The 16,972-nt window shown below is 40.8% G+C and overlaps 1 protein-coding gene across 1 annotated transcript; it reads right to left on the reverse strand.

Annotated features, from left to right (window-relative positions):
- Positions 1-6,285: 6,285 nt before the first annotated feature.
- Positions 6,286-14,372, reverse strand: LOC128052525 (cytochrome c oxidase copper chaperone). The gene is made up of 3 exons (XM_052645108.1): positions 14,175-14,372; positions 12,308-12,396; positions 6,286-6,385 (listed from the first exon to the last, which is right to left on the reverse strand). The coding sequence occupies exons 1-2, from the start codon at positions 14,279-14,281 to the stop codon at positions 12,312-12,314; spliced, it is 192 nt and encodes a 63-aa protein (XP_052501068.1). The 5' UTR covers positions 14,282-14,372; the 3' UTR covers positions 6,286-6,385; positions 12,308-12,311.
- Between the last annotated feature and the right edge of the window lie 2,600 nt (positions 14,373-16,972).

Raw genomic sequence — 16,972 nt, forward strand, 5'->3', positions numbered from 1 at the left:
ATGTGAGTATGCCACTGGGGAGGCATAAATCCCATATGCCACCTCCTGCAGTGATAGTGACAGCGATGTCTATGGGAAGGGACCTATGATGGGCATACAATGGAAAGCTGTATCTTGTTTATTTTTAAAACTAGGTTTGATAGAAGAGGAGAGAAAAAAGTGTGTGTCAAAATGGTATGTTCTTACATGGAAAGCCACAAATACACTGTAGAAAATATTTGGGGAGAATAAAAGGAAAGACACAGAAGTTTGCATCAGTTCTATTCAATAGGCATTTACTTAGAACAAAGTATGTGTGCCAGGAACTGGGGCTAGAAGATGAGTAAGACGATGATCACCTTCAAGGACCTTTTGGTCTAGTGAGGGAGACTGGCCCAGAAAAAAGTACAACCCCCAAAATACACTTATTGGGTATGTGGCCAATGAGACATAAGAGGACATGTGTTGGGGAGCTTCTGGGAAAAGTATACTCCTTTGTGGAGACAGTAAGGAGGCCTGCTACCTTTCATCCTGGCTTGAGTAGTGTGATATGTAATGCTTGACGCAACCATAGCCATCAGATAGGATGGGGTTCAAGGAAGCACTCGCTGATGGGTGGAGCAAAGAATTCAGGAAAAACAGCACAGGGAAGGTGACATTTAAGCTGGGCTAAAAAAACTCTCAGTAGGTGTTCCCCCAGCTAGGGAAGGGCCTGCCAGGAAGGGAGAACAGAATGTGAAGTCAAATCCAGAAGTAAAATGAAAATACATGGCGTATTCTGGTAATGGAGAACAGTTTGTTACAGGTGAATCAAAGGGAGCACAGGACATGAGGCAGGAGAAGCAAGCTGGGGCCAGATTAAGTGAGCCAACTGAACCACCTCTCCAAGAGGGGTCACAGGCCACGGCTGGTCTGAGAGCTGTTACTGGTTCACAATGAGACATGAACAGAAACTGAGAGCACTTAGACACTTTTATACAATTTGACAGGAAACTTATTAGCCTATGAATTGGAAAAAATTGAAGTAGTCCTTCACCTCACATAGTTTGAGAAACACTGGGTTTGAGATGAATGCTTTGCTAATATAGTTATTAAAATAGAACACAGGCGTGATTTTAGGCATTGGACACATACTGCTGAGCTGATCTCAGGCAGACGCTACTACTTTCTTATCCCATTTCCCCTTTCCCCCCAATCTGTGGACCTCTGATTTTCTTGGACAATATATGAAGAAGGGTGGGCTTCTCTCTGGGTTGCCAGGGCCTGAAATAAGACTGGTCAAAGCCAAGCACACTATCCCATTCCTCTCTACTGTAACTGGTTTAAGAGTGGGCATGTGACCAATGAGACACGAGGCTGTGTACGTGGGAGCAGCCGAGGAAAAGTATTTTCCCTGATAGAGTCAGTAAGGACGCCTGCTACCTTTAATTCTGGCTCGAGTACAGCTGTATAATGGTGTAATGCTTGAAGCTACCAGAGCCATGAGATAGGATAGACCTAAGGATGAGAAGGTTAGAGAGGAGAAAAATAGAACAAGCTTTGGTTCTTCAAAGTATCATTGAGCATTGTATCAAATCTGAAACTTTCAACCACCAGGCTTTATAACAGGAAACAAATTACATGTAATACTTAAGCCATCCTAGTTGGGCATTCTAGTACTTGCAGTTGAATACATTCAGATGCAGATCTCCCTAAAGATCTCCATGGGCTTCCCAGGTGGCACTAGTGGTAAAGAACCCATCTGCCAATGCAGGAGACATGAGATGTGGGTTCAATCCCTGGGTCAATCAGGAAGATTCCCTGGAGGAGGGCATGGCAACCTACTCCAGTAGTCTTACCTGGAGAATCCCATGGAGAGGAGCCTGGTGGGCTACAGTCCATAGGGTTGCAAAGAGTTGGACACGACTGAAGTAACTTAGCAGGCACGCATGCAAGGATCCCCATAAGGACTGCTCTTCAGCTAGCAGTTATTAAACATCTCCTATATTATTCTATGAAAACTGAGTATCAGATGACTTGTTATGTGCTATCAATAACTTTCTCTTAAAAGTTTGAGTAAACTGAGAAGAAATGCTTCTCTAAACTCAATTTGACCATTAGAATAATTTGGTGGTTAATAAACAAGATGATTTGGTGCAAAGTTGGTCATCTGTTCAACATGTATTTACCATTTACCTCTTCCTCCTTAAAACAGAATTCCAATTTTGTTCTGATATCTAAACTACACATGGATCCAAGGAGGGGATCCTGGTTTAAGCCAATCAGCATAAGGCTTTCTGTTGACAATTATCATTATACTCTCTCCAGATGGCACTGATGGTAAAGAATCCCCTTGCCAGGAGATGCAAGAGACACGGGTTTGATCCCTGGGTTAGGAAGATCCCCTGGAGGAGGAAATGGTAACCTACTCTAGTATTCTTGCCTGGGAAATCTCATGGACAGGAGAGTCTGGCAGGCTACAGTCCATTGAGTCTTACACAAAACCTAATTTGGCTCAATCAGATCAAAAAGGTAGGGGGTGCAGGGTACTTCAATGCCTTAGGAATAGTTTCTCTCTCTGCTGCTGGACTTAAACAAGAAAGCACATGATTAGCTTCATCAATCCCAGAAGAGAGCGCTGAGGTGAAAAATATCGATAACTTGATTCTTGGATGGCATCACTGAGTCTCTGATATCACTGCATCTAGAGTTTGCCCTAACCCTGGACTTCCAGTTACGTATTTTCCTTGATGAAGATTTTGTATAACTTAACTGTCAAAAGCACCATCATCAACACAGAACTACCATCTAGCAGTTTATCACAGCTAAAGAAACACTGGGTATATTCACACATGTACTCTTTTTAGGAAGACATCTTGGAATATTTATCATAGCACTGAATATTCACCTTTTTATTTTTATAGCTTATATACATATATCCGCCAGAATATAAGCTTTTTGAGAGCAGAGTCCATGTCTTACTAATCTTTGTTCATTACTCAGCACACAGTTGGCACTTCGTATGTCCTCAGTAAATATTGAGTCAAGCATCCTTTCATTTTGAGAACAGGGGATACATATGATTCACATATTCACATACTCAACATTTAGGGCAGTTCCTTGCACATAACAGGCCTTCACTAAATATGTACTGAATGAATAAATGAATTTACAACTATGAATATATAATTTTTTTATTAGTTAACTGGTACAGGAAAGAACATTGGGTTTTTGGGCTTGAACTCTATTGACAAAGACTCACATCCCAGGTCACCAAATATTTGACCAGAACAATTTCTTTAACCTGACTGCCTGTACTCACCTGTGAAATGGGGATTATAGTTTCTCCTCACATCAGACCTGTATAGTTATCCTAAAGCAGACCTTGCACAGGTGTATGGTCCTGTTCTCATCACCCCTCAAGTCAAATGTTTCAAGGTTAGACAAAGGGAACTAATTTTAGAGAACAGCATGAATGTATCTGTATTGAGAATTTGGGAAGTATCATGAATAGCAGGAGCTTAGCCAAGAGGTATGTCAGAACATGCTGACAACCTACTAGGAAGCTAAGTTCTTCATTTTTTCAAATTACTGTGGTAACATGTTACTTTTATTAGTAACAAAATGCTACACATAATCTTTGAGAAGGCTTAAGCACTAGGGAATGATGGGCAATCTTGTGAGATGTACTTTTAAGTATGGCAGATGTCAAGAAGGGTCATTTAATTCCTTTACCAATCGGGTAAGCATATCAAATTGACAAAGGTTGAAAAAATTAATCTTGCTAAGAGGTCAGGGGACTAGACACCCTCAGTACTAAGCTACAAATGGGCACCACCTTTCTAGAGATCAGTCAGGCAGGACTCATCCAAAGCCTCTGGCCCATCTCTGCTTAAATGACACTTATACTTTCCTTTGGAAACGTCCGTTGTAGTGTTATAATGGAATAGCCAATGGAAAAAAAAAAAAAAAGCATACATGCAAAAAGAGATAAATGGCAAGGTCACCAAGAAGTGGTCTATTGTAGACTGGTGGCATTTCAGCTGATTTCTTTCTTCCTTGTTTCCACAAAACCAACAAAACCAAACATTTTTAAAATCAGAAATAATTTAGGTATCTGGTATGTATCCTGTTCAATACTGAGACCCAGTTCCTAGAATGGTATCTAACATATACCAGGCATTCTATAAACATTTGTTTAATGAAATGAGTGTACAGATAGAGAACTGTTTAAATTATGGTAAGCCATGGGGTAGATTTGTACATAGCTAATAGAAACCGTATTGTAGAACTATACTCACAGGTGATAAAATATATTGAGAAAAGTTAATACTATGATTGCATTAAAAATATGTAGCATAAGGACCTTCCCGGTGGTCCAGTGGTGATGACTCTATGCTTCCAACGCAGGGGACAAGGGTTTGATCTCTCGTCAGCGAACTAGATCCTGTGTGCTGCAACAAGAACTGGCACAGTCAAAATAAGAAAAGTAGCACAGAAAAATGACCTAAATTTTTTGTTTTAAAAAAAATATTTTAAAAGCGTAAGAAAAAATTGGAACAGCAAAAATTAACATTGGGAGATAAGGTTAGGAATTTTCTTTTCTTTTTGTAGTTCCAGGACATATTCAAGCAGAATGTGGATAACCATCTGCCAGCTATCTATATTGGTGGGAAGTTGATTCACATCGTCTCCCTTAGGAGTCCAAGATTCTATTCCTCACCCTAGAATGCTCTGAAATCTACACAATGTCCACTTAAATAAAACTCTATATCCAAGCAAATACTAAAGTAAAAATATGAATACAGAGAATGTCAGTAACATTAAATGCTAGATACTGTGCCATGCTTTATATACCCCCACTTTAATGAGTACTCAATCTTGTATTACTACTATTCCCAATTTTTCCTTTCAGATGAGAAAAACAGACCCAAAGAGGCTGACTTGTTTGAGGTCATGTAGCCATCTGTTGAACTTAAGCCTGGCACACTTCAAAGCTACGCTTTTTTCCTCCCCCAGCTGTACACCATGTGGGATTCTGGTTACCCCACCAGAGATTGAACCCGCACCCCCTGCATTGGAAGTGTGGGTCTTAGCCACTGGACCGCCAGGGAAGCCCCAGAGCCATCTCTTAACTAGGAAAGGATCTTAGGAACAATTTAGTTCAGCTCCTTTTTAAGAAGCAACCTTCCAATCATATGACACATGAACCCTACATATTCTCATTAGCTTTCACAGTATCTTTTGTTGTTAAGATTTAAAATTCAAAGACAGAATATGACCAACTGCCTCATTTGCTCAAAAGCAGCTAACAGGACCACAGGGCTGCTATAGTGATCCATACTTTATGTTCTATTCACTATGTTCTATATGTTAGAACTACAGAATATAGTGAATAGAACATATATTCTGTATCACTACAGTGTAGGACTGAGCTATTTCATTAGTGACTTATTTGTAAAAATCCAGCCTCTGATCTGGGCCAGCTTCTAATTAATAAGAGATAACTGTTTGGCCCCTAGGCATTAAACTTCTGATCCTAGTCTATTCTAAAATGTAAAAAACAGTTGAGATCTTTCAAGCCAACGCACCCTGATGTGGTCCAAAATCTAAACAAGTTACTTTCATAAAAGAGAGAATTACTAAAGAACAATAATGACTTAAAATATTAAGACTGAAGATTTGTCCAATTCTTACCTTTAAGAAAGTTAAAAATAAAAAACAAAACCTTGAATGAGATGGTTTGACTATCAGATCCATTATAAATTGAATACTTCTATATAACTAATCTTTGTGATTTCATTAGATAAGATCAGTATCTGCTTTCTCTTGACAAAAAATATCCAGAGTTCCCAGATTGACAACATGAACATAAGAAATTTGTTATAAGATTTGTTTATACTACAGTCGGTCCCTCAGGATCTGGGGCAATCGGTTCCAGGACCCTCCTGTGGATACCAGAATCTGTGTTTGCTCAAGTCCCTTATACAAAATGATGTAGTATTTCTATATAACTTGAGCACATCCTCCTATATACCTCTCTAGATTATTTTTAATACCTAATAAAATGCAAATGTTGCACAAATAGTTGTAAATACAATGTAAATAGTTGTAAATACTATGTAAATAGTTGAAAAAAATGAGAAACTCAAGTTTTATTTTTTGGAACTTTCTGGAATTCCCTCGCCTCCACCCCCCAATATTTTTGATCCAATGTTGTTTGAATCCACAAATGAGAAACCCACAGATATTCCTTAAGAAAAATAAATACCACTTGAGGATGTGAGGAATACAAAAAGAAACACACCTGAAGACTTTAACCAGGGATTTTTTTAAATAAATTATAAATAATTTTTTATTTTGGAACTCCCAAAGTTACTGAATCTTCTTCATTCTTCAGGAACTATTCACTCCCAGAGCAGACCACCTGCAGAAAAAAAATGTATTTTAGAAAGTTTAAAATTTCAAACATCATGCCAGACCTATGGAGTCAGGAATTGAGATGCTAGAAATAGATGCTTCAGCCGAGGACTATTAACTAACTGCCACAATTATTCTAAACCAGCCACAAAATAAAAGATCCACACTTTTAAAATTTTAGTTTTGCTTAACTTTAAATATAAAAACATCACAGAAACTGTTTAATTCATTACAAGGTTTAATCTTTAAAGTCTTTGTTGAAGTAAAAACTATACGTTCATTTATTTTCTCAAAAACATCTTCCCCAAAGAGGTTTATTTTTATAGATATTCAAGCGAAGAAACTTGCAACCCCCTACTTGCTGACTCAAGTATGTTTGGCAAAGATCCACAAAGTGGAAGGCGAGTCAGCTCTGTATACAAGGCATTTCCTGTGGAAAGTTACTCACTCAAACCCAAGGGCAAAGTAAGGGTAACACTTCTGAAATGAATCTTGAAGATCAAAAAGGGAGAGCACCAGAGGATAGTCATAGCAGGTGTCTCTCCAAAAAGCTCATACCCACCCCAACTCCTATCCCAGAAGACAGAAACAATGCTAACAAGTTAGCTAAGCAATTTGGACTGGCCGAAGGGTCAAGTCTAATTCAATGCTTCCCTCACCTAGCTATTCCTGCATTTGGTTTAGAAAAGATAAGCCTTATCAACAATATAAATATATAAATTCTCTCTTTTCTAAAAGGCTCAGAAGAAGAATACATGTAAACATATGCAAAAATGAAGTCACTCTCATTTCAAGAGATAGCAGTCTGTATAGCATTTGTACCTCTTTTGTTATCAGCTACTCATCATCAGGGGGGCTACCCACTGAAAGCCTCTGGGTATAAAGTCCTTGACAGAAGATAGATATCTGTTGAATGAATAAATGTTCAAACAGCAAAAATGACCCTTTTTCTTGACTCTCAGGATATTTTCAGACATGATCAGTTGTCTCTGAGTTTGTTTTGTGTGTGTGAAATCAGCATATTTTAAACATATTTTAACCAAATATTAAGCTCAATCAAACTTTAAATACTGAGTATCACCACCACTCAGTGCTGGTCCTTTAATTTATTTCAAAGATTTTAGCCCCCAAACTGTGTTCTCTAGGTGCCTCCTAGGTCTTAAAGGCAGAAAGATACCAGCCGCCATTTCTAAGCAGGTTTTAGGTTCCTCTAGTTTCTCTTTCAGGAAAAGAAGCAGTCATGGACTTCCCTGGGGGCCCAGTGGATAGGAATCCACCTGGCAAGTGTAGAGGACACGGGTTGGATCCCTGGTGTGGGAAGATTCCACATGCCATGGGGCAACTAAGCCCGTGCACCAAAACTACTGAGCCGGCACGCTAAAGCCTGTGTGCTGTAGCTACCGAAACCTGTGTGCCCAGAGCCTGTACTCCAGAGAAGCCACCGCAACGAGAAGCCTATGTGCCCCAACTAGTGAGTAGCCCCTGCACGCCGCAACTAGAGACATTCCTCACACAGCAACGAAGCCCTAGCGCAGCCAAAAAAAAAAAAAAGCAGTTGTAAATGTCTAGAATCACCACAATTACACCCTATTTTTTCTTAGTAGTTTTCAAGTCTCTGTTTTTGCTGCTATTAAATCTTTAGACAGTTTATATTTAGTATTATCCCTACTACTTCTGGAGAAGGCAGTGGCACCCCACTCCAGTACTTTTGCCTGGAAAATCCCATGGACGGAGGAGCCTGGTAGGCTGCAGTCCATGGGGTCGCTAGAGTCGGACACGACTGAGCGACTTCATTTTCACTTTCATGCATTGGAGAAGGAAATGGCAACCCACTTCAGTGTTCTTGCCTGGAGAATCCCAGGGACGGGGAAGCCTGGTGGGCTGCCGTCTATGGGGTCGCACAGAGTCGGACACGACTGAAGCAACTTAGCAGCAGCAGCAGCAGCAGCAGCAGCAGCAGCAGCAGCCACTACTTCTTCAGCTTAAGCCAATGGTTCGTAGAGAGGAAGACCTGAAAATTATCTAGGAGCTTCAGTTAACAGGTGCAGATCAGGGCTCAAGCTTGTGAATTTTGGAAAACATTCCTCAGATGATTATAAGGTACACTTCTGGTTGAATGTACTTACTTTCATATTAAGTTCAATATTCTGGATTCAAGGTACAATTAAGATCTTATCTAGAAAATAAAAGCTACTAAGGTTTTTGAATTAAGGAACTTTCATGATCATTACTGGGAAGATCTGAGATTGCAAAATATTTTTCCTTTGAAGCTATCCTCAGAAAAATGTGGTCTAATGGTGTAAGAGACAACAATTTAGTTAAGTTTATCTTATAAGAGTGCAGATAGTAGTACTGAATTTTACCCAGTTACTGACCTGGTTGCTGGGTTATATCCACCTCTGTATTTCAACAAAAGGTCTTTGTAACTAGCATTCAAAATAAAGTTTTAGGTAAACCTAAAAATGAATACGTTGTCAGTAAAATCTCATTAAGTGCAAGGAGTGAAGTATAAAGTGCTCGCAATCTGGAGAGTGAAAAAGACCTAGATTTGGACTTCCCTGGTGGTCTGCCTGCCCATGCAGGGGACACAGATCTGATCCCTGGTCCAGGAAGATTCCACATGCCTTGGGGCAACTAAGCCCATACTCCACAACTACTGAGCCCATGCTCTAGAGCCCTAGACCCGCAACTACTGCGCTGTGCTTCATAAAAGAAGCCGTCACAATGAGAAGCCCGGGCACCGCCAAGAGGAGGAGCCCCTGCTCTGAGCAACTGGAGGAAGCCCGCACACAGCGAAGACCCAGACCAGGCAAAACAAAACAAGATCAAGATTCCAGTTTTAATCCCACCACCGATCCATTCCTAACTTGAGCAAGTCTTTTTTTTTTTTTTGACTTCATGGTCCCTCCATTTCCCCATGGGGGATAGGGAAATAGGGCACCTGGGACCAAAGTAGATTCAAACACTTGTTCCTTTTCCAAAAGTAGCATTATGCTGAAAATAAAAAACATATTCTCAATCCTAAGAAAGGCCCTATGTGGATTCAGATTCTTTTCATAACCAGGATTCAAAAATACCTAATCATGACATGTATTAAACAGACCTCAACAGAATGTCTGCTATCCACAGTTTCAAGATATGGCTATCTGGTTTCTTCTCTTTGACAGTTTACAAAGCCTATTCATACACATATCATTTAATCATCACGATGACTCTAAGAAGTAGTTTGGTCATGTACTGTTCTCTCTCCTTTACACATGAGAAAACTAAGGCTCAGAAATTTAAGGACTTGCTCAATACCACACAACTGGTTCAACTGTTTTCTAAGCCCAAAGCTCTTGCATTTTCTTTTATATACAAATGAAGCCATAGTAATCACTCTCATTCTCCATCCCAATAACAAAGAAAACCATGATATTTTCTGGTCCTCGTGAATATATGCTACTTATAGCAATAACTGTATCACCTTTGAGATCCACATGAAGTCCAAGCAAAACTTCTGATGCTCCTAAAATTAGCATTTAAAAAAAAAATCATCCTTTTTATCAAGGCAGGCTTAACCCTAAGCAACAGCTTACACAACTGACTAGAAAGAAAGGGACAAGGAAATCATGTACAAATGTTGAGATTCCATGTCTTTGAAGTAATCAAGTTATACTTTTAAAAAATAGTTATACTTTTTAAGCTCCCCACAACCATATTTACTTATTTTACAAAATGATTCACCATGAGATTTTTAAAAAGTCACTTAAGTATATCTTGTATATACAGGTTCATAATACCATACATAAAAATCACAAAATATATTATGGATCTCTTTTTATAAACAAAAAAGTAAAACACAGATATGATTAAATTAGTATCTTAATGAACATATATTTAGTTCAAGTAAAACACACTCTAAGCTAGAGAAGAGGAGAACCAAAGTTAAGCCTCAGGACTTTCAGTCTAGACTGTTTTCCACCTCATAGTGATACTTCTTATCAGCTGGTTCCTTATCCCCCCTTTTTCACAGCTCAAAGAGGAAGGCTGGTCACATGTAAAATTTCAAAAAGGCAGGAAACAGGTGAAAGGGAAAGAAACCAGGCTTTCTATTACTTTTATACTGGTATGTAGCTTTGGCTTTATCTCTCAGCTATTATTAAAATGGTGGTATGGTGTGGATCTTATGGGGGAGTAAGGGCACCAAGCAGAGGGCATCTGTCTAGAGACAGAGGTTACAGGTCTGACCCTGCCTAGAGGTAGTCACTTCATACATATGGGCCTTAGTTTCCTCATTTATTCACTCATTTAATCAAGAATCTTCTATTGAACGCTTGGTATGTCCAGAGGGGCTTCCCCAGGTGGCTCAGTGGTAAAGAATCCACCTGCCAATGCAAGAGACGTGGGTTCAATCCTGATCTGGGAAGATCCCACAGGCCGCGTGGCAAATCTGCCCGTGCACCACGACTACTGAAGCAGTGCTCTAGAGCCTGCCAGGCACAACTGCCGAGACCACGTGAAGCCCGAGAGCCCTAGAGCCTGTGCTCCGCAACAAGGGAAGCCTCCGCAATAAGAAGTCGGCATACCCCAACTAGAGAGCGCCCCTTGCCTCTGCAACTAGAGAAAAGCCCATGCAGCAACGAAGACCCAGCACAGCCCAAAACACCAGAAACCGAGGTTCTACTTTTATTAGAATAAAGCATGGTACAACAGAAACAGCGACAATTCCATTTCTGTTTTGCAGAAAGCAATGCTTCCGTGTGCTGCCTACTCCATATTTAAAAGCTCTTCCTAAGTCAGAAAGAAAAACCCCAATACAGTAAGTCAACGCATACATATGGACTTTAGAAAGATGGAAACGATGGCCCTGTGAGACAGCAAAAGAGACACAGATATAAAGAACAGACTTTTGGACTCTGTGGGAGAAGGCGAGGGTGGGATGACTTGAGAGAATAGCATTGAAACATGTATATTACCATATGTGAAGCAGATGACCAGTCCAAGTTTGATGCCTGAAACAGGGCACTCAAAGCCGGTGCGCTAGGATAACCCAGAGGGATGAGATGGGGAGGGAAGAGGGGGTGGTTCAGGACAGGGGGACACATGTACACCCATGGCTGATTCATGTCAATGAATGGCAAAAACCACCACAATATTGTAAAGTAATTAGCCTCTAACTATAATATATAAATTAATTTTTTTAAAAAAGCTCTTTCTAAAAACTCACAAGATTAGAAACAAAAAAACAGAATACTTCCCTTTTAATCAGACAACTGAATTTTTTGTCTGGATATTCTGAACTTCCTAAGCCATGATTCTCCTATCCATAACATAATTCTGAAAGCTTTTGCCAAGCCCTTACTTGAAAGCTTAATTCTCCCCTTCCCAAATCCACAAAACACCTCTCAACTTCTTTTTTCTGGTGGCAACATGCAGCATGCAAGATCCTGACCAACTAGAGATGGAGCCCAGGGACCCTGCGGTGGAAGCTGGGAGTCTTAACCACTGGACCACCGGGGAAGTCCCATATTTCTCAATTTATTAGCATCATTTACTCTGTACACTAGAAACTGAAAAGCTATTTTTCTAGTTATACTTAGGCATGTTAGATTAACCAGGTGAGCTACCTTGCAGACAGGTGGTGGTTTAGTTGCTAAGCCGTGTCTGACTCTTGTGATCTCATGGACTGTAGCCCGCCAGGCTCCTCTGTCCATAGGATTCTCCAGGTGAGAATACTAGAGTGGGTTGCCATTTCCTTCTCCAGAGGAGCTTCCTGACCCAGGAATTGAACCTCGGTCTCCTGCATTGCAGGCAGATTCTTTATCGACTGAACTATGACGAAGCCCTAAGAATGCTGCCAAATGATTGCTAAACCTGTAAAGCAATACACAAATTTGAAGCAATCAGCCTATGTATTACCTTCCAAATAAGAAAGTACCATGCTCACCATTTCATATCTTAAATCCCAGGGCTCTCATGCACTCCTTGTGGGCTTCAATTAGGTGTCCACATTGCTCTTCTCCTTTCTCAATTATGCTATAAATCAAAATGCACTTGTTAATAAAGTAGGCATTAAGCACATAGCGGTAAGTGAGCTAAGTGATGAGGAGTGAGGCAGAACACGGATCTGACAGAATACAGCTGGAGTTTTAAAAACGGTATTACACCAAATGGTTTTATACCAAATTTGTTTTTACTGGCTCTTGTGATACTCCCTTGCCCATGAAAATGTTCCACAGATAACTAGTTTTTGGGGGTAGAGGAATCTGATTAGAAGAAATAATTATGCATATTAAATATTGACCCTAGACAATATCCAAGGAATAATACTGCTCTGTAATGAAATAAACTGAGAAAAAAGTTAACATTAAATGTACAGAAAGAAGAGCTTAATTTTTTGCCTATCACAGAGGAATTACATTTTTGATTCTGCTCTACATTCAAATACCTCTAAATAAATTTACTTCTAGCCACAAGACACCCAACACAAACAGCAAAAGACATCTGGCTGCCAAGGGCGGCCTGAGGAGCCCCACTCATGATGATCAAAGAACTTTTCACTTGTAAAATTACAAAGACTAGGACCACAAAAAAAATCAATTATATGAAAAAACTGACTCCTGACTCTAGATATCTGGGGAGCCACCATAGGGGTCAGAGGTAACTGTTGCAGAAGTTATCTTTTAAAAAGGTAGGTTCTCCTTCCTTCTAAATACAACCTATCTTTCACTAGCTTTAATGGCTGTCTGCATGGGATAGCAAGCTCCTTATGAAAATAATAGCTAACTCACCCTGATCATTTATTAAATACTGAAAATACTGTGCTAGGCACCAAATATGACTTATAGCACAGTAATCCTGAAGGCAGAAACCTTAGGCCCATTTTACAGATATGAGCCAGAGATGTTAATTTGCTCAAGGTCACCAAGCTGGTTGGTGAACCAGGACTCAAACTGAAACTGCATCCCAGGCTCTTAATCATGATGTAATACTATCTGAAGGTTCAATAAGCACCTACTGTTTTTAACTGTGGAAGCACAGTATCCCACTGTAGTCTTCAATTCTCCCTTCACAGTATTACTTGCAAAATACTTAAGTGTTAATGTCTTTACTTTCTGTGTGAGGGCAAAAAGGGACTGGAGGGAGAGGTGTAACACTCACATTATCTGAAGACTCCTTCAGATATTTGTTCCACAATAGAGGCTGTATACAATAAAAACAAGAATGCGAGTTGATGGTAATCTAGTTGTATTATTCTTAATACAGTAATGTCATTTATATTATAGCCTGGTTGATTTTTAAATCATCTAGCTAGAAGAGGTGGGGGCATAAGGGGGTTTTCTGTAGTCTTAAGAAATGTACCCTGTGTCTTACTATGTCTAAATTTTGGGAGAAATCACCAGAAATTGTACTCTTTGATACTGCCAAACCTCGCACAGCAGTCATTAACTTTAATGCTCCATTAACTTTAAGTTCCTTTAAACCAAGCAGCATCTTTACCCATTTCTACGTTTTTGAACCTAAGGTAGTGTTTGACCCATAACATTTCCACGTTCAGAAACCCTTTGTAGGAAGGAATGAGCGGACGAAACAAACTCGAGTCAATCTGACCTCTTTCCAATCCCTTCATCTGTTTTCCAAGGGGGAGCTAAGAGCTCAGTCTACAGCCAGCCAACTGCGAAGCCTATTGGACTCTATAGCCTTCAAGAGCACCACACGCCTAAGCGAGGACCAACACCAGCCCCAGGCAGGGCAGAAGGCCTGAACGCTAGACGCGGAGCCTCCGGCCGCCCCCTCCCGGACTGCGCACTAACCACGCATCGCGCGCCTTCTTGGTCTCCGGGCAGGCGCAGCAGGGCTTCAGCGGCTTCTTCTCCTGCGACTCAGATGGGGCAGGGCTTGCGGCCGCCAGACCTGGCATTTTTCGTGCCCAAAAACAGCAACTAGCACAGACAGCCTAAACTCTCCAGACTTGGCAAAGCCGATTTGCGCGCATTCACTTCCGGCAGTCGCTCTGAAAAGAACAGGAAGTCCTGCCTCTCTTCCACAATTGGGGGAAGAGAGGGGAAAGGAGGGTGTTTTTTTTTTTTTTTTTTTTTTTTAAAGGCGCTGTGCAGAAGAGTCAAAATGAAGGTAGTAATGTGAGGACGTCTCTTTGGTCCAGGAGCAGAGAAGTGAGACGAGAGTACAGTGACCTGGAGGACCCACGAAGGAGGAGATCTAGTCTTTCCCAGTCTATTATTTTCCTCTATTTCTTTGCGTTGTTCACTTAAGAAGGCTTCCTTATCTCGCCTTCCTATTCTCTGGAACTCTGCATTCCGTTGGGTATACTTTCCTTTTCTCCTTTGCTTCTCACTTCTCTTCTTTTCTCAGCTATTTGTAAGGCTTCTTCTGACAACCACGTTGTTGCCTTCTGCCGTTTGTTTTTCTCGGAGAAGATTTTGGTCACTGCCTCCTGTACTGTGTTACCAATCTCCATCCATAGTTCTTCACGTAGTATGTCTATCAGATCTAATCCCTTGAATCTGTCACTTCCACTGTATAACTGTAAGGGAGTTGATTTAGGTCGTACCTGAATGACCTAGTGGTTTTCTCTACTTTCTTCAGTTTAAGCCTGAATTTTGCAACAAGGAGCTGATAATCTGACCCACAGTCAGCTCCAGGCCTTGTTTTTGCTGACTGTATAGAACTTCTTTATCTTCAGCTGAAGAGAATATAATCAATCTGATTTTGGTATTGACCATCTGGTTATGCCCATGTGTGGAGTCATCTCTTGTATTGATGGAAGAGGGTGTATGCTGTGACCAGTGTGTTCTCTTGACAAAACTCTGTTAGCCTTTGCATTGCTTCATTTTGTACTCCAAGGCCACACTTGCCTGTTACTCCAGGTATCTCTTGACTTCCTACTTTTGCATCCCAATCCTCTATGATGAAAAGGACATCGTTTTTTGGTGTTAGTTCTAAAAGGTCTTGTCGGTCTTCATAAGACCGTTCAGGTTTTTTGGCATCAGAGGTTGGGGCATAGACTTGGACTACTGCAATGTTGAATGATTTACCATGGAAATGAACCAAGATCATTCTGTAATTTTTGAGATTGCACCCAAGTACTGCATTTTTGGATTCTTTTGTAGACTATGAAGGCTACTCCATTTCTTCTAAGGAATTCTTTTAGAGATCTCTTCAAGAAAATTTGAGATACCAAGGGAACATCTCATGCAAGAATGGGCACAGTGAAGGACAGAAATGGCAAGGACCTGAGAGAAGCAGAAGAGATTAAGAAGTGGCAAGAATACACAGAAGAACTATACAAAAAAAAGGTCTTAATGACCCAAACAACCACGATAGTGTGGTCACTCACCTAGAGCCAGACATCCTGGAATGTGAAGTCAAGGAAGCATTACTATGAAAAAAGCTACTGGAGGTGATGGAATTCCAACTGAGCTATTTCAAATCCTAAAAGATGATGCCATTAAAGTGCTGCACTCAATATGCCAGCAAATTTGGAAAACTTAGCAGTGGCCATAGGACTGGAAAAGGTCAATTTTCATTCCAATCCCAAAGAAGGACAATGCTGAAGAATGTTCAGACTACCACACAATTGCACTTAGTTCACATGCTAGCAAGAAATGGCAACCCACTCCAGTGTTCTTGCCTGGAGAATCCCAGGGACAGGGGAGACTGGTAGGCTGCCATCTATGCAGTCACACAGAGTCGGACACAACTGAAGTGACTTAGCAGCAGCAGCAGCAGCAGCAAGGTAATACTTAAAATCCTTCAAACTAGGCTTCAGCAGTACCTGAACTGAGAACTTCCAGATGTACAAGCTGGATTTAGAAAAGGCAGACGAACCAGAGATCAAATTGCCAACATCTGCTGGATCATAGAAAAAGCAAGGGATTTCCAGAAAAGCATCTATCTGTTTCATTCATTATGCTAAACCCTTTGACTGTGTGGATTACAACAAACTGGAAAATTATGAAAGAGTTGGAAATACCAGACCATGTTACCTGCCTCCTAAGAAACCTGTATACAGTCCAGGAGGCAACAGTTAGAACCAGATATGGAACAACAGACTGGTTCAAAATTGAGAAAGGAGTTCATTAGGCTCTGTATTGTCACCTTGCTTATTTAACTTATATGCAGTGTGCATGGGTGCTAAGTCACTTCACTCATGTCCAACTCTTTGCAACCCTATTAACTGTAGCCTGCCAGCTCCACTGTCCATGGGGACTCTCCAGGCAAGAATATTGGAATGGGTTCCCATGCCCTCCTCCAGGGGATCGTTCTCATCCAGGGATTGAACCTGCATCTCTTAAGTTTCCTACATTGGCAGGTGGGTTCTTTATCATTAGTGCCAGCTGGGAAGTGCCTATATGCAGAGTAGTTGTTCAGTCACCCAGTCGTGTCTGACTCTGTGTGATCCCATGGATTGCAGCATACCAGGCCTCCCTGTCCCTCACCATCTCCCAAAGTTTGCCCAAGTTCATGTCCATTGCATAGGTGATGCCATCCAGCCGTCTCGGCCTCTGATGCCCTCTTCTCCTTCTGTCCTCAATCTTTCCCAGCATCAGGGACTTTTCCAATGAGTCAGCTGTTCTCATTGGATGACCAA

The sequence above is a fragment of the Budorcas taxicolor genome, chromosome 1 (genome assembly GCF_023091745.1).
Source record: "Budorcas taxicolor isolate Tak-1 chromosome 1, Takin1.1, whole genome shotgun sequence".
Lineage (NCBI taxonomy): Eukaryota > Metazoa > Chordata > Mammalia > Artiodactyla > Bovidae > Budorcas > Budorcas taxicolor.

Coding starts and splice junctions, on each gene's coding strand:
- LOC128052525 (XM_052645108.1), bottom strand. CDS start 14,281: ATGCCAGGTCTGGCGGCCGCAAGCCCTGCCCCATCTGAGTCGCAGGAG. Junction 12,397..14,174: donor AAGAAGGCGCGCGATGCGTG/GTTAGTGCGCAG, acceptor TTTGATTTATAG/CATAATTGAGAAAGGAGAAG.